Here is a 22,543-nt window from a genome sequence, read left to right on the forward strand (position 1 = left end):
TCGGCTACTTTTGATGTGGAAGAAAAATCTGCTAAAAATACAACTCAGAACAAGATGATTTCTTTTGTTAGAGCACAGAGGAGTGTTTCAGGGCCTTGGCTTTTGGAGACCATTCTACTGGCAGGAAGAATCTTAGAAAAAGCTACCTATTAACAATAACACTTTATACTGTCCCTAAGTCAAATATCCTTTAGGCATTCTTACCGTATTTACTACTTCCAAAATGTCACCTTCACTCTGTGACTGTTGCAGCACCCATTTCTCTTATTCAGTCAAGTATACTAGTTGTTCTTCGATCTAGAAGCATCCTCCACCCTTTAGAATTTACGGGATCTCCGCCAGTCTCAGAGCAGAAATTCCTTCCTCCTTCCCACAGCTCGAGACCTCTTGTCCCCAAAGGCATGTCAGAGGGCCTGTTTCATGTTGTACTCTCCCTGACCTCCATGAGAGAATAAGTAAAAGGAGCCCGGGAGCCTTTTATTCCATCTTACCAAACACATACTATTCTTTCTTCGTTTTCTAACTGGTCTACGGATGAAATGACAAGTTTTATCTATATAGGTAGGTGGAGCAATTCCACGGACTCAGTGCTTGCTGAATGCAAGGTGCTATATACTGGGTATGAATGAAGGCTTCAAAATGGTCCAGAGAAAACAGAGGGTGGGGTCTCCACTAGGTGGTAAAAGTGAGCTACCCACCTTCCTTTACCTTTGCTTTAGAATAAACAGCTTCTGTTTTCACTTTAAAGCACAATTAAAATACCCATCCTTCTCCCAAAAAGAGGGGAGGAGACGAAGATGAAGAAAACTCATTAACATACCAGTTCAAGTTGTTCTCTTTCTGGACATTCCGGGGGGATGCCTCAACAGGGGCAGAGCCAGAAAGGACCAAGGGAAGTCACAGATACAGTCTACACAAGGCAGTAGCACTCTCTACTGCTCGAGTAGGGAAGGACACCAGGCAACACACTGGAGTTGGCAATATCTTATTCAGTGTGGGGGTAAAAAACAATCAACTAATCAATCGACCCAGACAGAAATCCTATTGTTGCCCAAAGAAAGATATTCCCATGAAACAGTTGACTCAACCACAATATATTTATGCTAGTTCCTTAAATGGGAGGTGTCACAAGCTGGCATCTACCTAACCTTTACTCCAGGGGAGAGGAGACCCAACCATAATGCTGCCTCTGAGAAACTTCTCAGAAGCCAATCTGAGGACATAAGTCCTGGCCTCTCAGCAACAGTCAGTCTTGTTTTCATAACATACCCCCAAACCCACCATTTTCTATCCCTTGGTTCCCTACTCTGTGAGATCTCCTACTACCCTCATTGGGACATTAGCACCCAACAAAAATCTAGAACTACGGAACTATAATTAAGAAAAAGGCTGCTTTCTGAGTTTTGGGGGGAGGGAGGGGTGGAAGTGGGAACCAGAGTGGGGAGTCTAGATTGTCAACTGGTATGTGGCTCCTAAAGTTCTCACAAAAAATACTAGAATAAAGTTATCTTGGTTCCTTACTTTAACAGGTGATTGACTATCTTGGAGCAAACTGCCGGAGGAAGAACTTGCAGGACAGAAACTCCCAAGAATAAGAGAAAAATGTTGCTTGCCTCACATACCCTCCCCAAAAGCCTAATAACAGAATCAAAAGAGATGGTTAACACTTTGCTTATCTGACAATCTGGTCTCCCCACAAAAATGACACAGAATATTAGGGGTCAGATTTAGACTCTGAAAGTCAAATACTCCTCTTCATATTTTTTTTTTTTAAAGATTTTATTTATTTATTTGACAGACAGAGATCACGAGGTGGCAGAGAGGCAGGCATAGAGAGCGGGGGAAACAGGCTCCCCGCTGAGCAGAGAGCCATGTGGGGCTCGATCCCAGGACCCTGGGATCATGACCCGACACGAAGGCAGAGGCTTTAACCCACTGAGCCACCCAGGCGCCCCTCCTCTTCATATTTTCATTCTCAAAAGTCTCAAACACTCACACCTCTGCCAATGGTAGGATAAAACACAGGAACTGCTATTTTGATTGAGATGGGGAAGGAAAAAAATTTTCAATCCAATAAAATGAATAGACATTGAGATAACTTGTGCAATGAATCCTGTTCTTACTGCTGAAATTCAGAGAGTTTAAAAGAATACCTGGAACGACCTCTAAGTAACTTCCACATCACTCAGCACTGAAGAAAAGGGACCAAACATTAGTGGAGTAAGGGAGAAATGGGCGCTCAGAGGGACTGTGCATCAGACCAAGGCACCTAGGTAGCCGCTGACCATTGTTCTCCAATCTTCTAAAGTCCTAGAGAAAAAAAACCAAAGGCAAGTGCCCAGTACTCAGCTTTTAAAAACTTTTAAAATACCAGCTTCAATGACTACACTCATCCCTGATTGGCTAGAATGTTCAATAAGCCTGGGTTTTAAGCCAATCAGATTTGTGGTCGTTGGGAATGGACTAGACACTAGAGCAACTGCCATTTAACTTGGCTCAATTTGGTTTCTGGTTCTGGTCAGTATGTGGACCTGAATTAAAGCAGCAAGGACAGAGAGACTCTTCCTCTGTACTCTACCTTAACTCCAGTTATGATTTAACAACTTTTTAAAAGATGTTTAAGTAATCTCTACACCCAACGTGGGGCTGAAACTCACAACCACAAGTACAAGAGTCGTAATCTCTATCTACTGAGCCAGCCAGGCTCCCCTGATTTAACAATTTCGTCATTTGTTAACATCAGGTTCAATTAATCAATTAATCAAGTTCAATCCTGGTATTCAGGATTCTGTATTCCTAGCTTCATCCTTTCCTTAACCATGACTTATTTGTCCCGCTTCCCATTTCTCCAGCTCTGATCCCACATTTAAAATATACCAAAATGAAAATGAAGGGTGAAAGCAGTGTTTTCACTGATTTGAATTTAAGGTCAAAGATAATATCCCCTTCAGCCTGTGGGTTTACTGAAATGTCTAGCTGCCTACCCTGGAACTTCAAGAGAAAATTTAGAGAGACAAATCCCTAAGAATTTAAAACAGAGGAAGAAGAGCTGGGGAAGGCATCCCCACAAGCTCTTCAGTTATGGCCATGAACTCCAAAATGTCCCAGGAAGCTGCAGTAAATAAACCGCAACTGCAGAAGACCCGGAGATATGGGTTCAGGGTTCAGTGCTTCCCACCCCCAACATGAATAGAGAAATAAAAGACAAACTCTACAGAGTTTAGATACCTGGATACCAAGAAAGGACCTAACATTCTTGCTTGAGTCCACCATGAAAACAGACACAGAGATAATCAGATCAAGGAATCTGATAAGTATGTTCTATTTCCTAAATCTACAGCTTCCATTGGTTCCTTTAGACCCTATTATCCAGTCACGCTGGATACACGCTGAGGCACAGAAGTATTTCCTCTATTGATGAGCAACTTAAAATCCTTCGATTTTGCCATAATAAAGACTACCTACAGACACCTCCCTAGCCCAGGAAATGTGACCAGAGAGCCTTCACCGGAAACAGGAATTCCTATCAGTCAGCAACTTCCCAGGAAAGTGTAAGGCTTGAAATTAAATTAAATTAGCTGAATTGTGAAACCTCTGAAATTTAGCTCTCTGGCTCCCCAGGTAGCTTTCTCTATTCTGGTGGGCAAAGAGAAATAAATAATCTTCATGTTCAGAACCCTGATCTATTTTGGACTGCCAACTAATACATCTTTTATTTTAGCCTCTCAGCTGCTATGGGGGGAAAAGAACTTTGTCAGAGTGACAGCCCAAAAAAAAAAAGAAAGAAAAGTCAATTTCTTTTCTCTCTAGAGACACTAAAGCTAATGAAATAAAACATTTAGCCATTTAAAATGCTGCAACCGTGAGTCCCCATGTCTTGAAAGCTCTTCTCACTTTGCCCCCTGTGGGACTGTAACAATTTAGCAGCAGCAGCATGCCCTTGAGCCAAGATGCAAGGAAGGAAGGACTCCTTGTTGGACTGCACAAAAACAACCCAAGAGACCCATCAACTCCTGTGTCCCCAAGTGAACTAGTAGCAGGACTGTAACAAGAGACACAAACTTGGCCAAATGACTAAAGGGCATCTGTAAGGGATGTTCCTATCCCATGTCCTGCTATGGCTACACAGGATTACAGGATACATGAAAAGTGTAAAACCACCTTCCTCCCGAACTTCTATATCATCACACAATTTTCAGCACTGGAAAAGCATACATAAACAAGGCTCTTTCTTATTAACAAGAGCCTAGTGTTTACTCTCCTAAGGATGCCTTATATGGCAGGAAGTAAAAATGTGATTTTTATTTCACTATATTTTCCTTTTGATTTGCGCACCTAAATTGTATATGATATCTATGTCTTATTAGAATTAAAAGAGATCTATATAAATATATATTACGTATAAGTCTATTTAGCAGAGATATATTTTTTCATATTTAAATTTACAGTACTTTTCCTCAGTGGTAGATAAAAGAACTGTGCATTTTACACCCAAGGACATCTTAAATTCTGTGAAATAAGGCAGTTAACCTAAGTCAACACCCCTCCTTATTCTGCTGTACTGCTACCAAATACTGTATTATCGTGTGATGTGGTCCTGTTACAGCATCACCTATTTTCCATTTCTTTTTTTTTTTTTTAATTTATTTGACAGAGAGAGAGATCACAAGTAGGCAGAGAGGCAGGCAGAGAGAGAGGAGGAAGCAGGCTCCCTGCGGAGCAGAGAGCCCCATGCGGGGCTTGATCCCAGGACCCTGAGATCATGACCTGAGCCGAAGGCAGCGGCTTAATCCACTGACCCACCCAGGTGCCCCCTATTTTCCATTTCTTAATACAACTTCAGGTTCATTTACTATAACTTCTGTTGTTTGTTTGTTTAAAAAAGGACCTGCTTTAGATAGAGGGCTTTGAAGTAAAACTCCAATAGGCACAAAGATCTATACTAAGTAGGAGAAGGTTTTTTTCAAATTACTACATACAGCCCAAGTCCCTATTTATAGCACACAAAATACCCCCACTGAACTTACCAAGTAAATTTATTAATTTACCAAGTAAATTCTTGCAATTAATGTAAGCTCTGTCTGTGGGGGGTTGGGATGGGGGTTGTTTCTCATTTGGTAGTTCCTTACTGATGCTTAATTCTAAACACTTGAGAAGAACTAGGTTATGATGTGAAAACTCAAAACTAAGAACAGACTAGACTCTGTATCCTGCCTTCTCTGATTATCCCTGGGGCTTACTACACACTTCGTCAAGCCTCTCAGTTCTCAAGAGATCTCGGGACACAGGGTGCAGTAAACTACCCTGAAGCTTGGTTACTATTCATTCCGCCATAGTGAGTACCTCCTGTATCTCTAACTTGGATAGTAAAAAATTCTCAAGAATCCTGGTTTCCAATCTCATGAAGACAGACTGAAGCCATACAGGGTTTAGTACAAAGACACGAAAGATGAGGGAAGGAGACTGAGGGACTTGTAGTCAATTAATCTGCAGTTGATAGGAAAGGGCTCCCGGCTTTCCGAACCTTTTCCTTAATTCTCCTTCAGGATTAGGACAAGTCTAACTACCCACAATCGTGTTCCAACCCACTTCCAACAGCCTGCCTTAGCTGTAGCCAGAATCCAGAGTGTTCTAGAAAACCACTCACTCAGCAGCTCCCTTGGCTAGTCCAGACTGGCAATCTCGAGCCACTGCGGCTGCCCAGCAGTGCCAACAGCGCCCAAACAGTTGCCTTCCTCTCTGCTGTTTAACTTAAGAAAGCACAGCCCTGGGAAGAATGAGGATCTTCCTCCGGAAGGACGGAGGGGCAGGAGTTTGACGTGCAGAGCACGAGAGAAGGCCCTCACTCTTCTTCCTTCTTTCTCTCTCATCTCCGACTTCTGGGGTACGGGGAAAGGACACTAGGTCAATAATGGAGACACACTCGGATCCAGCCTAGTGGTCGCTGGGGTACATTACTGAGCAGTGGGGGTAAGAACAGGGGGTGAAGCGAACAAGGGCTTTGGAGATGCAAAGTGCTGGCAGACAACAATGCACAGAAGTTAACAAGAGAAGGGGGGCCGAGGGGGGGCGATGTAAGGAAGTCGTCATCATCGCCGCGCAGCCTCCCCCACCCCACAACAGACCTCTGAGATTCCCCTAAGAGACCCGGCCTCTACAATAAGGGCGACGTTCCTCCTGGCTGAAGAACAAGGCTGTGCCTCGGCTCCCCAACCAGGCGGAAGCAGGAGGGGAGGGCCGACCTCCGGGAGCGCCCCTTCAGGGGGTCCACCCGGACTTATCTCAAATGCGGGGGGGGGGGTCGCGGAGGGCGGGGCATCGCCTCAACAGGGGTCGCATCATGGCAGGGACGGGTTTCCCGGGGTCATGGAGCTGAAGCTCGCCCCTTCCACTCCCCCGCTACCCGGTTACCTCTTCGCTTCCTCGTCGTCGTGCAGCTCTGGCTCGGTCGCCGCCATTACCACATCGCACTCCGCGGCAGCCGCCATCTTACCGCCGGGACCAGAGAGGCGGGTGTGAGGCAGGCGGTGAAGAGCACTTCCGGCTGGAGCATCGAGCAGCTCAGCGGTGCTGCGCCCAGAGAGACTCCCTCGGGCCCGTCTACCAACGAGAGGCTCTGCTTGGGGCCAGAGCGGCCTCCCGCACCCGGAGGTCCACGGTGGTCTCCGCGCCGGGGCGGGGGCCCAGGGAGCGTGCCTGTGCGTAGGGGGCGCCACTTTATCCGTGGGTCGGAAGTTGGGGGGGATAAGGAGGGCGACGCCTCTCTAGGCCTGAGTTGTCCTCAGTATGCCGAAAGCTTCGTTGCCATAGCAACTTGCAATCCTAGAGCGTCTCCAGTAAAGTGCAGAAGAGTCCCAAGTTGGGTTGAGGACTCGATGACCCAGGACTCCGGAGGGAAAGATCTCCCACTACTACCTTCCCGACCTCGGAGTGTGTCCACAGCTTCCTCCCAGGAAAGGCAAGAAGACACACTTTGAGCCCAAGTCCCTCAGCTTTCACCGGCCCTTGGAAGCCCTGCCCAACCAAGCCAGGGGAACGCAGGGCGTCTTCACCCCGCGCCTTTCATCCCCTCTGGATCTCCAAGCAACAACTGGTTCATCACCCTAATGACGCTGACCCTTTTATGAGGCTGCTTTCATGTCAACTACCTGGAGTGCCATCTCAGCATTAAGTCTAGGGAGGGTGGCACGGCGCCCCAGACCCTGCCCTGGAGTTTATAAGGCAGCTTGCAGGGTGAGGTCCCTGCTCCATAGTGTCCCCAGTACTCTCACCCTTTATAGAAACACCCTGCTCAGCACCCTTGTCTTGCCGAATGCAGTCTGGACTGGGAACTCAGACAGGGCAAGGACACAGCTTAACACCTTTGTAGTACCTCCCTCACCCAAACCAATAGTTTTTGGGTATGTGGGTATGAATTAAACTGGAGTTTCCTGAGGTTAAATTAGGGGAGTTTGAGGTTAAAATTTTAGAGTTAAGAGGAACTAAAATAAGAAGGGGGCAAGTGAATTTAAAAAGGATGGACTCCTTTCCTCCAGTCCTCCCTAGTATGTGCCATTCTCAGTAGGCTGCTACCACCGTCCTGCTTATCACAGTGCTAAGGGGGCAGAAACCACACCCACCACTGGGTAGGGAAAGGCGGGAAAGCACAGTGGGTGGGAAGAGAGAAGTCATTCAGCCGCCACAGTCTACCATCTACTGCGGGAAGCCAACCTGTTTTTAGACTATTTTCCCCCCGTGTTCTTTGTATCTAAGCCAACTCATTTACTCTTGTAACTTTAATTTTAGCTGTAGATGACACTGAACTCTGTTGATATCTCTAACCTAGACTTCTCATTTGTGAATTCTAGATCTCAATATCCAATTATCTACTGGGTCTCTTGGGTGTTTCACAAACCCTGGAGACATAATATATTTAAGTTGAACGAGTCATTCCCTCCCCACTTTTCAACAAAAGAAGAAACAAATGCAGTACTTGATTCTCTTTTTATAAAGAATTCCTTATCTTGCCAAATGGATTCACCATGCACCAAATTAGAAAGATAGGAGACATGACAAACTCCCTCTTTCTTACTCCTGACTCCCAATTTATCACCAAGCCTTGTAATTCTCCTACCCAATGTCTTCTCAATCTATCTCTCTCTGTTCCATCCCAATTCAGGCTCTCATCACTTTTATTTTTAAAACTTGTAATACTACCATAGTCTCCTAACAGGCCCCCAGTCTCATCTCTCTCCATTTTTCTTCTCCTACCAATGACTTTCTACACTTGATCTTAGCCAAAAGGCCAAGAGGCGATCGCCAATGACTTTCTTAGAAGCAAAAAGTGATCATGCCACTTCATTGGCATAAAATCTATCAATGGCTTTCCACCGCTGTTAGGAAACAGCTTCAACTCTTTGACCTACCACACAAGGTCTTTGATTATTTGCCTCCTTTCGACCATCAGTATTGACCTCAAATACTCGTAGTTCCAGCAAATGCCATGACTTTTGCCAGTTTCCTCCACCCTTTCCTTCCACACCCTTCAAATCTCAAAACAGACATAACCTCCTCCAGGAAGTTTTCCGTGATGTCCGCTGTCCTTGAAGTTAAATGCCCTTTGCTGTGTTCCCACAGCACCTCCGTAATAGTTCTCACTGTGCTGTACCGTAACTGTTGGTTTAGATGTCTAGTTCCTCCCGACCATGACCTTCTAATTCGTTCATTTTTCTCTCAGCATGTGGTTTTGTACCTGGCGCAGAGTAGGTCTTCAGAAGACATCTGACGAATAAACGATTGAATAAAAGAAGTGTTACTGCACTATGGTAGTCTTTAGAGAAAGAACATCTGGGCATCAGAGATACTGGCACCTGGCTCCAGGGAGCCTAGAACCGTGCGCTCAGGTGCACAGCCCACCAGGTCCCGTCATTCTCCCCGCCGGCCTCTGGGGGCGCTGTGTGTCCGGCTCCCGCTGGCCGCCGCCGGAATTGGTCACGCCGGACGGAAGCTGGGAGGGCGGGGCCGGACGGAACCTGGAAGGACCCCGGAGGAAAAGCGGAGTCGTTGTGGCTGTGCTGCCCCTCCCCTGGTCCCGGCGCACCTGGAGGGGCCAGGCCGGGGTGCTGCGAGGGCTCCGGGAGGTACGGAGCTGGGAGGCCACCGCGTCCGCGTCCCCTTAGGTGGCTGGCCTCTGTCTTCGATTCCCTCGGGGGGAAATCGGTGGCGGAAGCCCTCTGGGCAGTCGCTCTTAGGGGTATCCCTTAGTTGCGGGGCCCGCAGGCGGGAGGAAGGGTCTGTATCAGGATTTTACTCGACAGGTCTCTGGGACATTTTTCGGGGACACATCAGTATCTGTTCTCTGGGGCAGTCTTGGTCGGGGGTTCCTTCTTGGAAGCCTGTGTTTGGGATGCCTTCGACGAGATCTCTCTCTGGGACCTCTTCGGAGAAGGGCTTTCTGTGTCTGAGCCTCCTCATTCTGCTTTGTCAGTCCAAGGGCAGCACGTATTTTCCCCTTTCCAAAGCCTTTTCCCCTTAGATTCTTTCACTCCTTTCTTTCCTGTCTGATGTTCTTCATCTTAGCCATTGACTTGACTGGGAATTAGAGAGAATTAGTTGCTGTCCAGGTAAATCATACAAGAAGGCAAAATACTCTCCTTATTTGCTCACTCTCCCTACGAAGAGTGGCTTGAGACAGATCCACACAGAACAGCATTCCTGCTTATTTCTCCATGGAGTCATGGTTCAAGACCGGAAGCTGAGCCAGCGCTCCCTTCAGCAACTGGTCTTCCACATCCTGTGCACAGAAGGGAGCCTGGGCAGTGGCTCCCTTAAACCAGAGACTCTTCTCCCGTTATGGCAACATTTACCGAGAATCTGCCCTGAGCCAGTTACTGGCCCTGTACTGCTTATAACAAAGATGAATAAATTAGAGCTCACTGTCCATTAGTGGACATAGCCATATCATTCCAGTACACCCTGACCCTAGGAGGGGACAGACATTGCTCAATTCCTGAGGCTGTGTATTCTGTGCAGATCCTGGGCTCTCAGTTACGGGAGATCTGCCCTGTTTTCATCCCACCTCACTAAGTGTGCTTCTGCTTTTCAAGGTTGAAGGCTAAGCATGGGGAAGAGCTGCAAGGTAGTCGTGTGTGGCCAGGCATCTGTGGGCAAAACTTCAATCCTGGAGCAGCTTCTGTATGGGAACCATGTAGTAGGTGAGTGTTGTTGGGGGTGGGGGAATGGTGGAAGAAGTTGAAGAATAAGTAGCATTTGATCATGACACGAAAAGGTTAAAAGCTGCTGGTGGTGGTTATTACACCCCACAGAGTAAAATCTACATAATGACCCTAACCCTAGCATATTGAAATCCAAAGAGAGGAAACCCAGTACTCGAGACAGGGAGGAAAAGTTCTCAAGTCACACTTTTGCTTAGCATGGGATTAGCATGAGGTTAATGTCTGTTTCCTGCTTCCCACCCTTCCAAGTCATCCAGTCCTGCTGGACTGTCCGTCCCTGGCCCTCTCTCCTGGACCCCACATCCCCTTCTCTCTCTGGCTGGTAAGCCCATTAGGATATACTCAGTCCCTCATATTTTCCATCTGCCTTCTCTCTACAAACAAGTTTTTCTCTTCATCTTATCCCAGGTTCTGAGATGATTGAGACCCAGGAAGACATCTACGTGGGCTCCATTGAGACTGACCGGGGTGTGAGGGAGCAGGTGCGTTTCTACGACACCCGGGGGCTCCGAGATGGGGCTGAGCTGCCTCGGCACTGCTTCTCCTGCACTGACGGCTATGTCCTGGTCTACAGCACGGACAGCCGAGAGTCCTTTCAGCGTGTGGAGCTGCTCAAGAAGGAGATCGACAAATCCAAGGACAAGAAGGAGGTGTGTATGGGGGTGGGGGACACTGGTGATGAGCAGGAGTGGACCCTGGGCTGGCTTTGGGGAGTCTGGCATGGCTCTGATTTTCATTCATATCCCAGGAGGTGGGCTGGGAGCTAGAGCGGGGAATGAATGGAGGCCATGGGAGGCGGTCTTGCCTCTGGAGGCAGCCATGTGCTGAGGCAGCTTGACCAGAGAGGCTTTCCTTTAGTTTCAGGGATTCCTGACCTGACCCTAGAAGTCCCCACTAATCTTTCTTTAAGATGCTTCCTTGCTCTTAGCTGTGAAAGCCCTTCTGTTACCAAGTCCCCCTATAAGCTATAGGAATTTGGTGGATTCTCCCTTACCAGGTGTTTAGACAGACAGACTGATTGCTTGTAATGGGCAGGCATAGGAGATAGAGGGCTTGTAATGGAACTCCTGGAGGGAGGGCAAATGAGGCCAGAATTTAAGTGGAGGAAGGAGAGGACAAAGCAACCATCTCCTTCTCTCTAGTCATTGTTTCTGATCTAGGAAGAGGTGTAACATTAGCCAATGAGACTTTCGCTCATCTGAGGACTCCTAGGTAGATGTCTGCCGTCACACCCAGGCCTGAGGTCCACTGTACAACCTCAGGTCTCTATTCTGTCCATCTTCCCAAGGTCACCATCGTGGTCCTGGGCAACAAGTGTGACCTGCAGGAGCAGCGGCGTGTCGACCCAGATGTGGCTCAGCACTGGGCCAAGTCCGAGAAGGTGAAGCTGTGGGAGGTGTCTGTGGCTGACCGCCGCTCCCTGCTGGAGCCCTTCGTCTACCTGGCCAGCAAGATGACCCAGCCCCAGAGCAAGTCTGCTTTCCCCCTCAGCCGCAAGAACAAGGGCAGCGGCTCCTTGGATGGCTGAAGAGCCGCCATCCCTTCTCCACCTTCCCAGCCTTATTCCAGCTGCTGGGACTCTGGAAGATGTGTCCAGGGGTGGGGTTAGGCAAGCTGTCCTTCCCAGGTCAGGCAGCTGGGCTGTCCCAGGCTCAGGTCACTTTCGTTCCCTCTCAGCTCGGGGAAGTGCAGATAATCTAGGCTAGTGCCCCCCCCCCAAGCTTCCACCTGTTCAGCATTCATCATCCCTGTGCTGCTGTGACCTGGGGCAGTTGTGGGTCAGTGACCCCTACCACGTGCCCTGGGTGGGAAGCAGAGCTGCCATGCAGAAGTACCCAGTCCAGGCTCTGGTTCCAGTCACGGGGTCCCCTCTCCTGTGGTTTCCTGCCAGGGACAGGCACACACATATGCACACACACTCACACTTATGGCACCAGCCTGGACTCTGGAGAAAGGTGTGTGTGTAGATGTGTGCACGCGTGCATGCGTGTGCCTGCTGGTGTCCAACTCTGACTGTCCTCTCCTTGGCTGGAAGAAGCCAGCCTCCTGGGAAGTGTAATTTTCTGCTTTCACTCTTCCCCGCCCAGTTGTTTTGCTTCCTCTTCCTGCTCAGGGAGCACGTGGCCCTCGTTGGCTGAGATGGGATGGAGTGATGGCTGGGTTTCACCAGCTGGCTTTGGGAGCCTGCAAGGACTTTCCCGTCTCTGGGTTTCAGTTTTCTCATCTGTAAGGTGATGGGAGTTGCTTAGATGATCTTCTGGATCCTCTCCAGCCCTCAGATTTTATCATGCCTGTGGCTTGGGGCTGGCTGTTACTGTGCCCTTGGCTTCTCCCTCTTCAAGGTGCTATGCCTCCTGGCCCTGGAGGCTGAGACACTGCTCCCCCCGACCACCAGGGGGCAGGAGTGCAGCAGCCATCCAGCGTCCAGTCTGCGGACCTCACACGGGTGGGGCCTGGTCTTCACCCCTTCCTGTGGTTGTTTTCAGCTCAGAGCTGGACTTCTATTTATAAATTAATTGTGTTTCTCTGCCTGCTGCCATGGTGAAGATTGGACAAGGTGCTCCTCCAGCCCCTCCTTACCTCAGATGCCTGAACAGAACAAGGCAAACCAGTAGCAGCTTCTCAGGAGCTGACAGATCTGTTGGGACTTGGAAGGGTGGTTACACTTGTCACCCACGACTTCCCGTGTCCACGTCATGCTCCTCGTGTGCACACCCAGCATAGCTGAGACACGGGAGCCAGTGACCTCTAGTACACGCCCCTTCTCCTCGAGATGGGAGAGGTGAGTAGGGCAGCCCGCCCCAGGCTGGGCGAGTTGAGGTAGGGCATATACAGGCTCGGGCTTGAATTCGTTTATTGATGCATTGGACACAATAAAATCACAACTGTTATCAAAAAGTTTCCCTCCTCCTCCCCCCTTCTTGCCCTCCCATTGGAAACATCTAAAAAAAAAAAAAAACAGATAACGGGTGGAGACTGGCAAAGTCCCATATTGTGGGGTGAAGGAGCAGAGCTGGGGGTGGGATGGAGGTTGTGGCGTTGACTTTGACAGCATGAAAATGGTTCTTGAGAGTATGTCAGCCTGGATCCCAATGCTCAACTTCACAGTGAGGGGGCTGGGTGCTGGCTAGAAGGAGGTGAAACTGGATTTGGTGTTAGGGACCAGTTTGGGGTGAGGAGCTAGAAGGGAAAGCTCTTTGGGAGCCTTGAGGTGGAAGGGGTTGTGTTTGCTGGGTCCAGAGTCTGAGACCCAGTGCTCCCCCGACCCAGCTGGGATTCACAAGGAACCGATGAAAGGCTGAGGAGAGAGCTTGTGTGGGGTTGATCACCTCTGTTAAAACTGGGCCCTGCCAGAAAATGACCCTCACCTACCCCTCTCCTCGCCCCATCTTGTCAGAGCAGAGGAACCCCAAAAGCTTTCAGCCCCAGCCTCATCTTGGCTTTGTCCCCACTCAGCACTGCTCCCTTTTTCCTCCACAGTCTTCTTCCACTCCCCCACGGTCACCTTGTCCAGATGGCCTTGAACCCTTTCCAGCTTGAGACCCTATCTGCCACTTCCAGTGATTCCCTGGAGAATCCAGTGAATGGAGATGGCATCCCCCGCCGGCTTATACCCAGGCTCAAAGTTAAGATTCCTAGGGCCTCTGGCCATGGGGGTATAGGTCTCGAGTGGGGGAAGACGAGAGCACCACGGGACTGGGGCTAGGATTTTGCACAGATCTTTGGGATTTCTCAGTTTGCTCCCCATTAATTAGGCTGGGCAATGCAGGGGAACCCAGCACTAGTCTGAGAAGGCTGGGAAAAGGAGGGTGGGGATGGAAGGTCCTTAGGCCAGGAGGGTAGTAGTGGACTCCCTAATCCAAACTGGGTAAAGGGCAGGTACCCTTGAAACTAGCCCAGCTCTTCCTAGATTGGACAGGAAGCCCTCTGCTGTAAAAGGCAATCCCCTGGGGGATGGAGGAAACTGAGGCATCTTGGGAAGAGGAGGCAGGGACAGCGACTGCTGGAAAATGGGCCCTGGCTCCCCCAGGAAGCCTAGTAGGGGGCAAAGACGATGGGCCCCGTGGCAGGGCGGACAGCTCCTGCTGGGGTACGAAACAGAGCTGGGCCCAGGATGGGAGCTGGGAAGAGGGTGGTAGCTGCTGTGGGGGCAGGCCGGAGCGCCAGGGGCCCTGGCAGGGCACAGATGGCGGCAGCCGCGGCGGGGATCGGACTGGGCAGGAAGCGAGCCGCCAGCGTCTTGGTGAGTTGCTTCTGCAAGGCCAGTTTTGACTGCAGAGAGGAGAGAGAAGAATGGACACAGTCTGACCCAGGAAAATCCCACCCCTCCCGGGGTGCCATCCTTGGGCTTTCTGCTGCAGGAAAGACGTGCCTTTTAGGGTTCCAAACCTAAATCCTCCCTTCCCACCCGCAAACACTCATTCCAAAGGGCTTTCTCCACCACCTGTCTTCCTGCCCAGAGGAAGGAGGCTGTGGGGGGTGGGGGCAGAGATGGTCTCTAGGAGATGCAGCCCAACCCTCGCTCTTGACCCTGAGATTACTACCTCGGCCCACCTCACCGGAAATTCCTCAGGCAGGTCCCAAGATGGCCAGCAACCCTAGCCCAGCTCTCCCTCACCCCAGGCAACCTTGTAGGGGGTGTGAGGGGGTGACTTCCTTCCTGCCCCCCACCCCCATCCCCAGCTTGCCCTTCTGGCCCACCCTCTCCCCGCAGGCCCCGGGCCCAGCCCTGTTGCCTGAAGACAGATACCTTGAGGATACTCACAGCCAGCGCTGCATGTTTCTGCAGCTTGCTGTGCTGGCTGGACGGCTTGGGGGGCTTCCCAGCCAGGCGATCTTTGTGCCTCCTGCTGCTCAGGTGCTAACGGACAAACAGACAGACTGGCAACAGGTTGAGGAAGCCCAAAGACACCCCTACACTACCCAATCATCCTCAACAAGCTAACCCTCCACCCATGAGCCACACATCGGATATACATTTATGGAGGGTCACCCTGGGGAGGGGAGGTGAGACTTGGCCTCTGCCCTCCAGGATCCCACTGTCCCTCCAGTCTTGAGCTCCTCTTCCGCCGCTGGCTCCCTCCCCGCAGGCAGCACCAGTCCCACCCCCTCAGCCCTGCTCCAGCCCGGCCTGCAGTCTCGGCCTCACTTCTCCCACCTGCTTGAGTTGGGTCTCTGAATTGACCTGGAGCTGACACAGAGCACAGTGAAAAGGGGGGCTGGGCCCCTGTCGGCCCCCCTGACCCCCTGCCACTCTCTTGGCCTTGTGTCCAGCTCCCCGGGGCACTGGGCGGCCCCGGCCCCTTCGGGGAGCACCTCGTTGACCTTCCACCATCCACCGGTGCTTGGCTCCTGGGGAAGGAGGGAAGACAGCCCATCAGCTCCAAAGGGGCTGCAAGGGCCATGAGAAACCCTTTGAACTAGGTCGGTGTGGCTGCCCTGCCAAGCCTGCAGGCTGCTCCGCAAGTGCTCCCCTGCACCTCAGCCCCCCGAGAGTTCTCGTCCCCACCTCCGCAAGGTCCTCTTAGCTTCTGGATTTTCCACCCCCCACCCCCCACCCCTAGGCCCCCTTGCAGTGGAACTGCCCGTCTTCCCGTTGCTCTCATCTCCCGCCTTCCGTCTGGGTCTGACCTAAGGACAGATGGAGGAGGTGTTTCCGGCCTTCTCCCAGGGATCCTTCAGTTCGTGCTGCCCCAGATTTGTCTTCCCAGTTCTCCCCCCCCCACAAACACATCAGCTGGAGGACCCCGAATGTCCACCCAATCACAGCTGAACACAACACCTGTGTCGCCAAGCCCCTGAGCAAAATGCCCAGAAACTCCAGCCTGCCTGCTGCTGGGGAGGGCTGTCCGCCTGCCCCCTCTTCCCCTAGACTCCAGCGCACTGACCTGTGTTATGAGCCTGAAGCTGGGAGGCAGAGTTCACAGTCACCTTGCACGTGGGGCAATAGAGGCGCCCCTTCTCGCTCCTGCTCTCCCCACTCACACCGCTTCCCACAGCATCTGCTGCTGGCTCAGGCCCTGGTGCCTCTCTCCCAGGCTCTGGGGAGCAGGGTAGGCAAGAGGAAGAAGAGGAAGAGGAGGCAGCATCCAAGAGGTCTGAGTGGGCCGGCTCCCTGGGTGTGGGGTCCGGAGTCAGTGGTGGCTGGAGTTGGGGGCCAGGAGGAGGGGCCGCAGGAACTCCTAGGGAGATGGAAGCCATCGGGTAAGAATCATCTTGAGACCACGATTTTAAGTAGTGATATATTAAGGGTGGCATGGCAGAGGGGAAGGGTCCCTGATGTAGGAATGAGCAGCAGTGAAATCCAGACTCCACTCTCCTATTAACTCACTGGGCCAACTTGGGCCTCTTTGGGGCTCAGCTTCCCATTTGAAAATATAAAGTTGGACAGAGGAGTCTCAGAAAGCCCTCACAGCCCTGATACTCTAGCCTAGAGTTCTTAGCTAACTGTCAAATAAGTGGAAGTCACAAAAAAGGTGCACTGCGATATTCATAGAGCCCTATTCATACTAGTGTAAAACTGGAGACTATCCGGGATGCCTGAGTGGCTCAGCTGGTTAAGCATCTGCCTTCAGCTCAGGTCATGATCTCAGGGTCCTGGGATCAAGCCCTGCTCCTGCTCCACACTTAGTGGGTAGTCTGCTTCTCCCTGTCCCTCTGCCCCTACCCCTTGCTCATGCTCTTTCTCTTTCTCTCAAATAAATAGAATCTTTAAAAAAAAAAAAAAAGACAAAACTGGCAACTATCCAAATGTCCACAACAGGAGAGTGGATTAAAAAAAAAAGAGAGTCATATGGTCACGAGAGGGTACTACACAGCTACACGCAACACTGAAGAGGCCAGGCACCAAACCTCTGTACTACAGGATTCACCAAAACCAAGGGCAACTGATCAATGGCATGAAAAGTCAAGATCACTTAGGGGAGGGATGGAGGTGGTTGACTAGTGTTGCCCCCAGATTCACATCTGCCTGAAACCTCAGAATGTGATCTTATTTGGAACCAGTGTCTTCGCAGATGTAAGTAGTTAAGATGAGATCATAGTGGACCAGGGTGGGCCCTGATCCAATGAATGATGTCCTTATAAGAAGACCCTGTGGAAATAAAATGGGATAAAAACAGAGAGGGAGACAAACCGCAAGAGACTCTTACCTCTAAGAAACAAACAGGGTTGCTGGAGGAGAGGGTGGGGGGATGGGGTAACTAGGTGATGGCATTAAGCAGACGACTTGATATAATGAGCACTGGGTGTTCTATGCAAACGATGAATCACTAAATTCTACCCAGAAATCAGTAATACGCAGTATGTTAACTAACTTGAATTTAAACAAAACAAGACCATGTGAGACACAGAGACACAGGGAGAACGTGATGTGAAGACAAGAGGCAGAGATTGGAGGGATGACTCTATAAGCCAAGGAATGCCAAGGATGGCCAGCAACCACCAGAAGCTAGATGAGAAGCGTTGGGATGGATTCTCCATCTGAGCCCCCACAAAGGAACCAATCCCGTCGACACCCTGATTTCAAACTTCTCATCTCCAGAACGGTGAGAAAATAAATGTCTGTTCTTTTCAGCCACCCACTGTGTGGTCATTCATTGTGGTAGCCCTGGGAAGCTAACACAACAAGGCAGTGACTGGGGGGTGGGGGGGGGGACGGGAACGGGAACGACTAGGAGGGCTTCAGGGTGCTGGTGCCATGTTTCTTGATCTCAGTATATTCAGACTGGGAAGGCTCACAACACTTGGGAAGTGTGCCTTTTTCTGTATGTATGGGCTACCCCAACATTGGCAAAAATAATAACCAGAAATCTTCCAACCCCACACCAGAAACCAGATTTGGATTGGGGAGTGGGGAGGGGAGGGAGGAAAGTTCAGGATTGGGGGTGCCTGGGTGACTCAGTCATTAAGCATCAGTCTTCGGCACAGGTCATGATTCCAGGACGCAGGTCATGATTCCAGGGTCCTGGGATCAAGCCCTGCATCAGGCTCCCTGCTCAGCGGGAAGCCTGCTTCTCCCTCTCCCACTCCCCCTGCTTGTGTTTCCTCTCTCGCTGTGTTGCTCTCTGTCAAACAAATAAGATATTAAAAAAAAAAAAAAAAAAGTGTTCAGAACTGACCTTTGCTCTGCGGCTCTCCAGGGGATCCACTGGCTGGAGTCGGGGTTGGGGACACCAGCACCCCATCCCGGGCCAGGGTTTGTGGCCTCTGCTTGCTCTTGGCAGCTTCAACAGCCTTGAGTTTTCTGGCGTGTTTGTGGCCTTTGTAATGTGCTTCAGCTTGGTTCTGGGGAGTGGAGGGCTTGGGGTCACCATTTATTTGCTGAGTCTGCATGCCCCCTCCATGAGCTGGCACTGGGCAGAGGGTGGGTCAGAGGGGGCAGGGCCCCAGCCAGACAAGAGGGCAGTCCTTGTCATCATAGCGAGCGTGTGCTCCTGAGGTTTACAGAGTTCCTTCTCATACCTGAGCCACCAGGAAAACAGCCTCTGGCTTCAAATTCTGCCTCAGCCACTCATTAGCTGTGTGTCTCTGGGCAAGTCACCTCACCTCTCTGAGCCTCAGTTTGCTGACTCGTAAACTTTGTGACAATACTGACCTCACAGGGTTGTGGGAATTAAAAAGAACATGAAAGGCACCTGGGTGGCTCAGCCGGTTAGGCGGCTGACTCCTGATTTTGGCTCAGGTCATGAACTCAGGGTTGTGAGATGCAACACCCCGTGGGTCTCCATGCTCAGCCAGCAGTCTGCTTGAGGTTCTTCCTCCCTCTGCCCCTCCCCCTGCTCTCTCTCTCAAATAAACAAATAAAATCTTTTTTAAAAATGAAAAAAATAAAAATAAACAGCACACAAATGACAAGGGCCTAGTACATACAGCGGGTGCTCAACAAATGTTAGTTACCAAGTTCATAAATGCACAAATGGAGAAAATAGAGCAGTTCTCACACTTGGGGTATGTACACCCGGAACATTCATCCCTATGTTCATTTTTTTTTTCAGCAAATCATGTTTGAGCATTTGCTCTTTGCCAGGGGCCTAGCATGGAGAAGACATGGTCCCTCCCTCAGAGTGAAGTCTTTCTGTCCATCTCTTGCAAGACTCACATAACCCAAAAACCTGGAGGGAGCCCCTGAATCTGGTCTGTTGGTGTCCTTCCTCCTTCAACCAGGGGTCCCTGCTTATTGCTCCCAAGTGTAGGAAAGGTGGGCCCCTGTGGCCCCTCCCTAGACCCTTTGGACCAGAGCAGACCTCCCAGACAGAAGGTAAATATTCCCTGGGAGGCGAGGATGAGGCTTCCCCACCACCTGGGGGTAGGCTGTGGTAAAAAGTATGTGGGGGGCGCCTGGGTGGCTCAGTGGGTTAAAGCCTCTGCCTTCGGCTCGGGTCATGATCCCGGGGTCCTGGGATCGAGCCCCGCATCAGGCTCTCTGCTCCGCAGGGAGCCTGCTTCCTCCTCTCTCTCTGCCTAGTTGTGATTTCTCTCTGTCAAATAAATAAAATATTTAAAAAAAAAAAAAAAGTATGTGGGCCTTGGGGTCAGCCAGGCCTGGGTTCAAATCCCAGCTCTGCTACTCACTAGCTGTGTGGCCTCTGGCAAGTCACTTAACCTCTCTGAGGTTGTTTCCTCATGTGAAAAGTGGGGATTATAATAAAACTTCTCTCCATCTCACAAAGTATCAGGAGAACTAATTAAGATGATGGGCATGGATATATTCAACACATCAACTCTCCCGTGCTTTTAAGAGCTCAGCTCCAGACCAGGAACTGATAGGGGCTCTTGGGACCCAGAGCAGGAAAAGGCAGCCTTTTCTCTTGCAGAAGGATCCAGAACACAGGAGAGAAGCAGAGTGGAGGGAAATGGAGATTCCAGGGCCATTAGAGATAAGGCAGAGGAATTTGGAGAAAGGAGAGGACAGGATGGGTAAAGAGGACTGGGAGCATGTCTTCTGGGACTTGTTCCGTCCCAGGGACAGAAAACATGGATCCCTGTCCCTTTGCCAGACCTATTCCTCCAGGAAAGTCTCCGGCACCCAGTGTCCAGCCCTCTCCCTGCCCAGTCCCTTCCCCAGCCTGTTTCCACTACTCCCTCTCACCGATGAGTTGAACCTCAGGTGACAGATGTTACAGGAAATGAAGAGCTTCTTCTTCAGAGGGGAGGGGACCCCAAACGTGTGGCTGATGACAGCTTTCTGGATCGGGTCCATCTGTGAAGAAGGTGGGAGGGCACAACAATGCCGGGGTCGGCTGTGAAGGGGTGGCAATACAAAATGCCAAAAACTAATGCCTATCGAGGAGGGCAGGCATCCGGACATACGAAGAACTTCCCCATCCTTGTGGATAGGAGACACAAAAGAAACAGTCTCCTCCCTGGCTGACTTAATCTGTGAAGGGAGAGGGGGATGGCCAGGGTGACCTCCGTGATCGCGAGAAACACTGCCACGTCCCAGTGATCACCTTGGCATCTCTTGCTGCCCCTCTGGTCTCTGGTTTGGGTTTTTTTTTTTCCTTATTCACAGGAATCACAACTATTGGGACAGAGTTGGGGGCAGGGAGAAGCAGGAACAGGACAAAGAGTCTCTCTGTTGGAAATCCTCTCCCATAACCCAGCCTTGTGCCGGGCCTGTGGGCTGAGGGAGAGAAGGCTTAGCTTTTCAGCTATGCCACTGTCACAGGGCCTGAGTGGGGGAATGAGGGCATGGCCAGGGCAGGTGGGGGGCCGGGAAGGGGCAGGTGGCAGCATGTGGAGACCAGACGGTTCCCTGAGTTGTAGGATTTTTTTTTTTTTGTATATTAATTTGTGTAGGGTTTTTTTTTCCCCCCTCTTCCTTATTTTAACTTTTTTTTTTCCTTCTATAAATCCAAGCCTTTGTATTCTCTTTTCTCAGGGGCTGCTTTTTGGACCAAAAGCTGTTGTCTGGGCTTATCAAGAGGAACTTTCCAGACCTTCCTGAGAGAAGAGAACAGAGGCTTTGAGAGAAAAGCATGGTTTCAGAAACTCCCCAGGGAACAGAATGAGGTTCCAACCCTCACCTAACAGCACCTGGGCTGGGGGCAGATAGGGGACAGGAGCACGGCCTGCAGGGTCCCAGCGGTGCAGGCAAGAGAAGATATACCCGCTCCCAAGGGACTGTGCGCATGGTGCCTCAGCAAGTGACAGAGGGACCCAAAGAACAGGGACCCTCCCCAAATGGCTCAGGCTCCTGTGGACCTCTGTGTGACCCTGGAGGTTAGAGAGAAAGGGACTCCTAAGGATGACTGAGGCTGAATTTCCCACCATCTTGTCAGGATGGGCTGGGGCTCCTTGATGATGACCTTTGATGTTTCAGAATTAAAGAAAGGGGGGTACTTCTTAGAGTGAAGTGAAATTCGTGCTCCCTGCACTTGTCATTCACACACACACGCACACTTGGAAATACACACACACAGAGCACAGAGGCCTACAGGCAGGTGCGAATCCCAGAGCCATGCAAAAAGACTCAGACCCACAGGAGCAACAATGGCACACTTCACAGACACACAATCACATACCACCACCACCCCCGACACACACTCAGAGGTCAGACACACACCAAACACCTACAGAGTCGACACAAAGACACAAAACATCTCTCAGAGACACAGGCACATACATTAATTACATACAGTCATTAAGCCCACAAAGAATTGTTTACAAATACACATATATCCAAAACATCCACAACCACAAGTAACACACAAAGACCCACAGAGACATAAACTAAAACAGAAGGGCACACCCCCAATGCACACAGACATACACAGACCTCACAGACGTCCCTCTACAAAAACTCAAGTGTGACCTCCGGACCACAGGCCCAGCCGTCATTACCAGGGGAGGGGGTAACCCCATGCTCGTTCCTTGTCCCCAGAGAAAGTTGGACCCAGGGGTCCCTGTTTGGGGAGTGCCTGGTCACTCTTGGGGATGTTGCTCCCACTTATACCCAGATTCCAAGAGCCAACCCTCTGTGTCCACCTTCCCTGCCCACCCCAGACTTGGCTGCATGCCCCCACCCACCAGCCCAGCCCGTACCGTGCTGAAGTTGGGGGTGAGACTGAGCGGGGCAGCGCCATTGAAGTGGAAGGCGAGCAAGTGCTTGAAGTCCAGCGGGGGCTGCAGAGGCCTGGCAGGCAGGGGCAGGGAGGCCAGCAGGGGGCTGGGGGCACTGGAGGCTGGGCCTGCTGCAGGAGGAAGAAGGGCAGGGTCTGAAATGGGGAGCCACAGGGCTCACAGCGACCTCCACGGCCAGAACAAGAGGTTGATGGGTTTCTTGGGTGTGGGGTCGGGGCAGAAACCGTCTCCCTCTTCACAGAGCA

At 50.8% G+C, this 22,543-nt stretch overlaps 3 protein-coding genes across 5 annotated transcripts in view; 1 reads left to right on the forward strand and 2 right to left on the reverse strand.

Moving 5' to 3' along the window:
• DNAJC7 (DnaJ heat shock protein family (Hsp40) member C7) overlaps positions 1-6,579 on the reverse strand; it is a 31,923-nt gene extending 25,344 nt beyond the window's left edge. Inside the window, exons 1-2 of one of the 2 annotated variants that reach the window (XM_045984981.1) lie at positions 6,412-6,489; positions 2,154-2,310 (exon numbers count right to left, since the gene is read on the reverse strand). In XM_045984981.1, the coding sequence (XP_045840937.1) occupies positions 2,154-2,182 (29 nt within the window). In that variant the 5' untranslated portion in view covers positions 2,183-2,310; positions 6,412-6,489. Of the gene's footprint in view, positions 1-2,153; positions 2,311-6,411 lie in introns of both variants that reach the window. The other variant, XM_045984980.1, reaches the window with a different exon arrangement.
• A 2,422-nt stretch (positions 6,580-9,001) lies between these two features.
• Positions 9,002-13,081, forward strand: NKIRAS2 (NFKB inhibitor interacting Ras like 2). The gene is made up of 4 exons (XM_045985932.1): positions 9,002-9,119; positions 10,086-10,193; positions 10,623-10,864; positions 11,503-13,081. The coding sequence occupies exons 2-4, from the start codon at positions 10,100-10,102 to the stop codon at positions 11,740-11,742; spliced, it is 576 nt and encodes a 191-aa protein (XP_045841888.1). The 5' UTR covers positions 9,002-9,119; positions 10,086-10,099; the 3' UTR covers positions 11,743-13,081.
• A 150-nt stretch (positions 13,082-13,231) lies between these two features.
• The window catches only part of ZNF385C (zinc finger protein 385C), a 51,351-nt gene continuing 42,039 nt past the window's right edge, over positions 13,232-22,543 (reverse strand). Inside the window, exons 3-9 of one of the 2 annotated variants that reach the window (XM_045985930.1) lie at positions 22,260-22,408; positions 20,305-20,415; positions 18,335-18,500; positions 16,103-16,396; positions 15,373-15,566; positions 14,980-15,075; positions 13,232-14,486 (exon numbers count right to left, since the gene is read on the reverse strand). In XM_045985930.1, coding sequence (XP_045841886.1) covers positions 14,250-14,486; positions 14,980-15,075; positions 15,373-15,566; positions 16,103-16,396; positions 18,335-18,500; positions 20,305-20,415; positions 22,260-22,408 — 1,247 coding nt within the window. In that variant the 3' untranslated portion in view covers positions 13,232-14,249. Of the gene's footprint in view, positions 14,487-14,964; positions 15,076-15,372; positions 15,567-16,102; positions 16,397-18,334; positions 18,501-20,304; positions 20,416-22,259; positions 22,409-22,543 lie in introns of both variants that reach the window. The other variant, XM_045985929.1, reaches the window with a different exon arrangement.

This window comes from Meles meles, chromosome 18, assembly GCF_922984935.1.
Source record: "Meles meles chromosome 18, mMelMel3.1 paternal haplotype, whole genome shotgun sequence".
Taxonomy (NCBI): domain Eukaryota; kingdom Metazoa; phylum Chordata; class Mammalia; order Carnivora; family Mustelidae; genus Meles; species Meles meles.

Coding starts and splice junctions, on each gene's coding strand:
- NKIRAS2 (XM_045985932.1), top strand. CDS start 10,100: ATGGGGAAGAGCTGCAAGGTAGTCGTGTGTGGCCAGGCATCTGTGGGC. Junction 10,194..10,622: donor GTATGGGAACCATGTAGTAG/GTGAGTGTTGTT, acceptor ATCTTATCCCAG/GTTCTGAGATGATTGAGACC. Junction 10,865..11,502: donor AATCCAAGGACAAGAAGGAG/GTGTGTATGGGG, acceptor CATCTTCCCAAG/GTCACCATCGTGGTCCTGGG.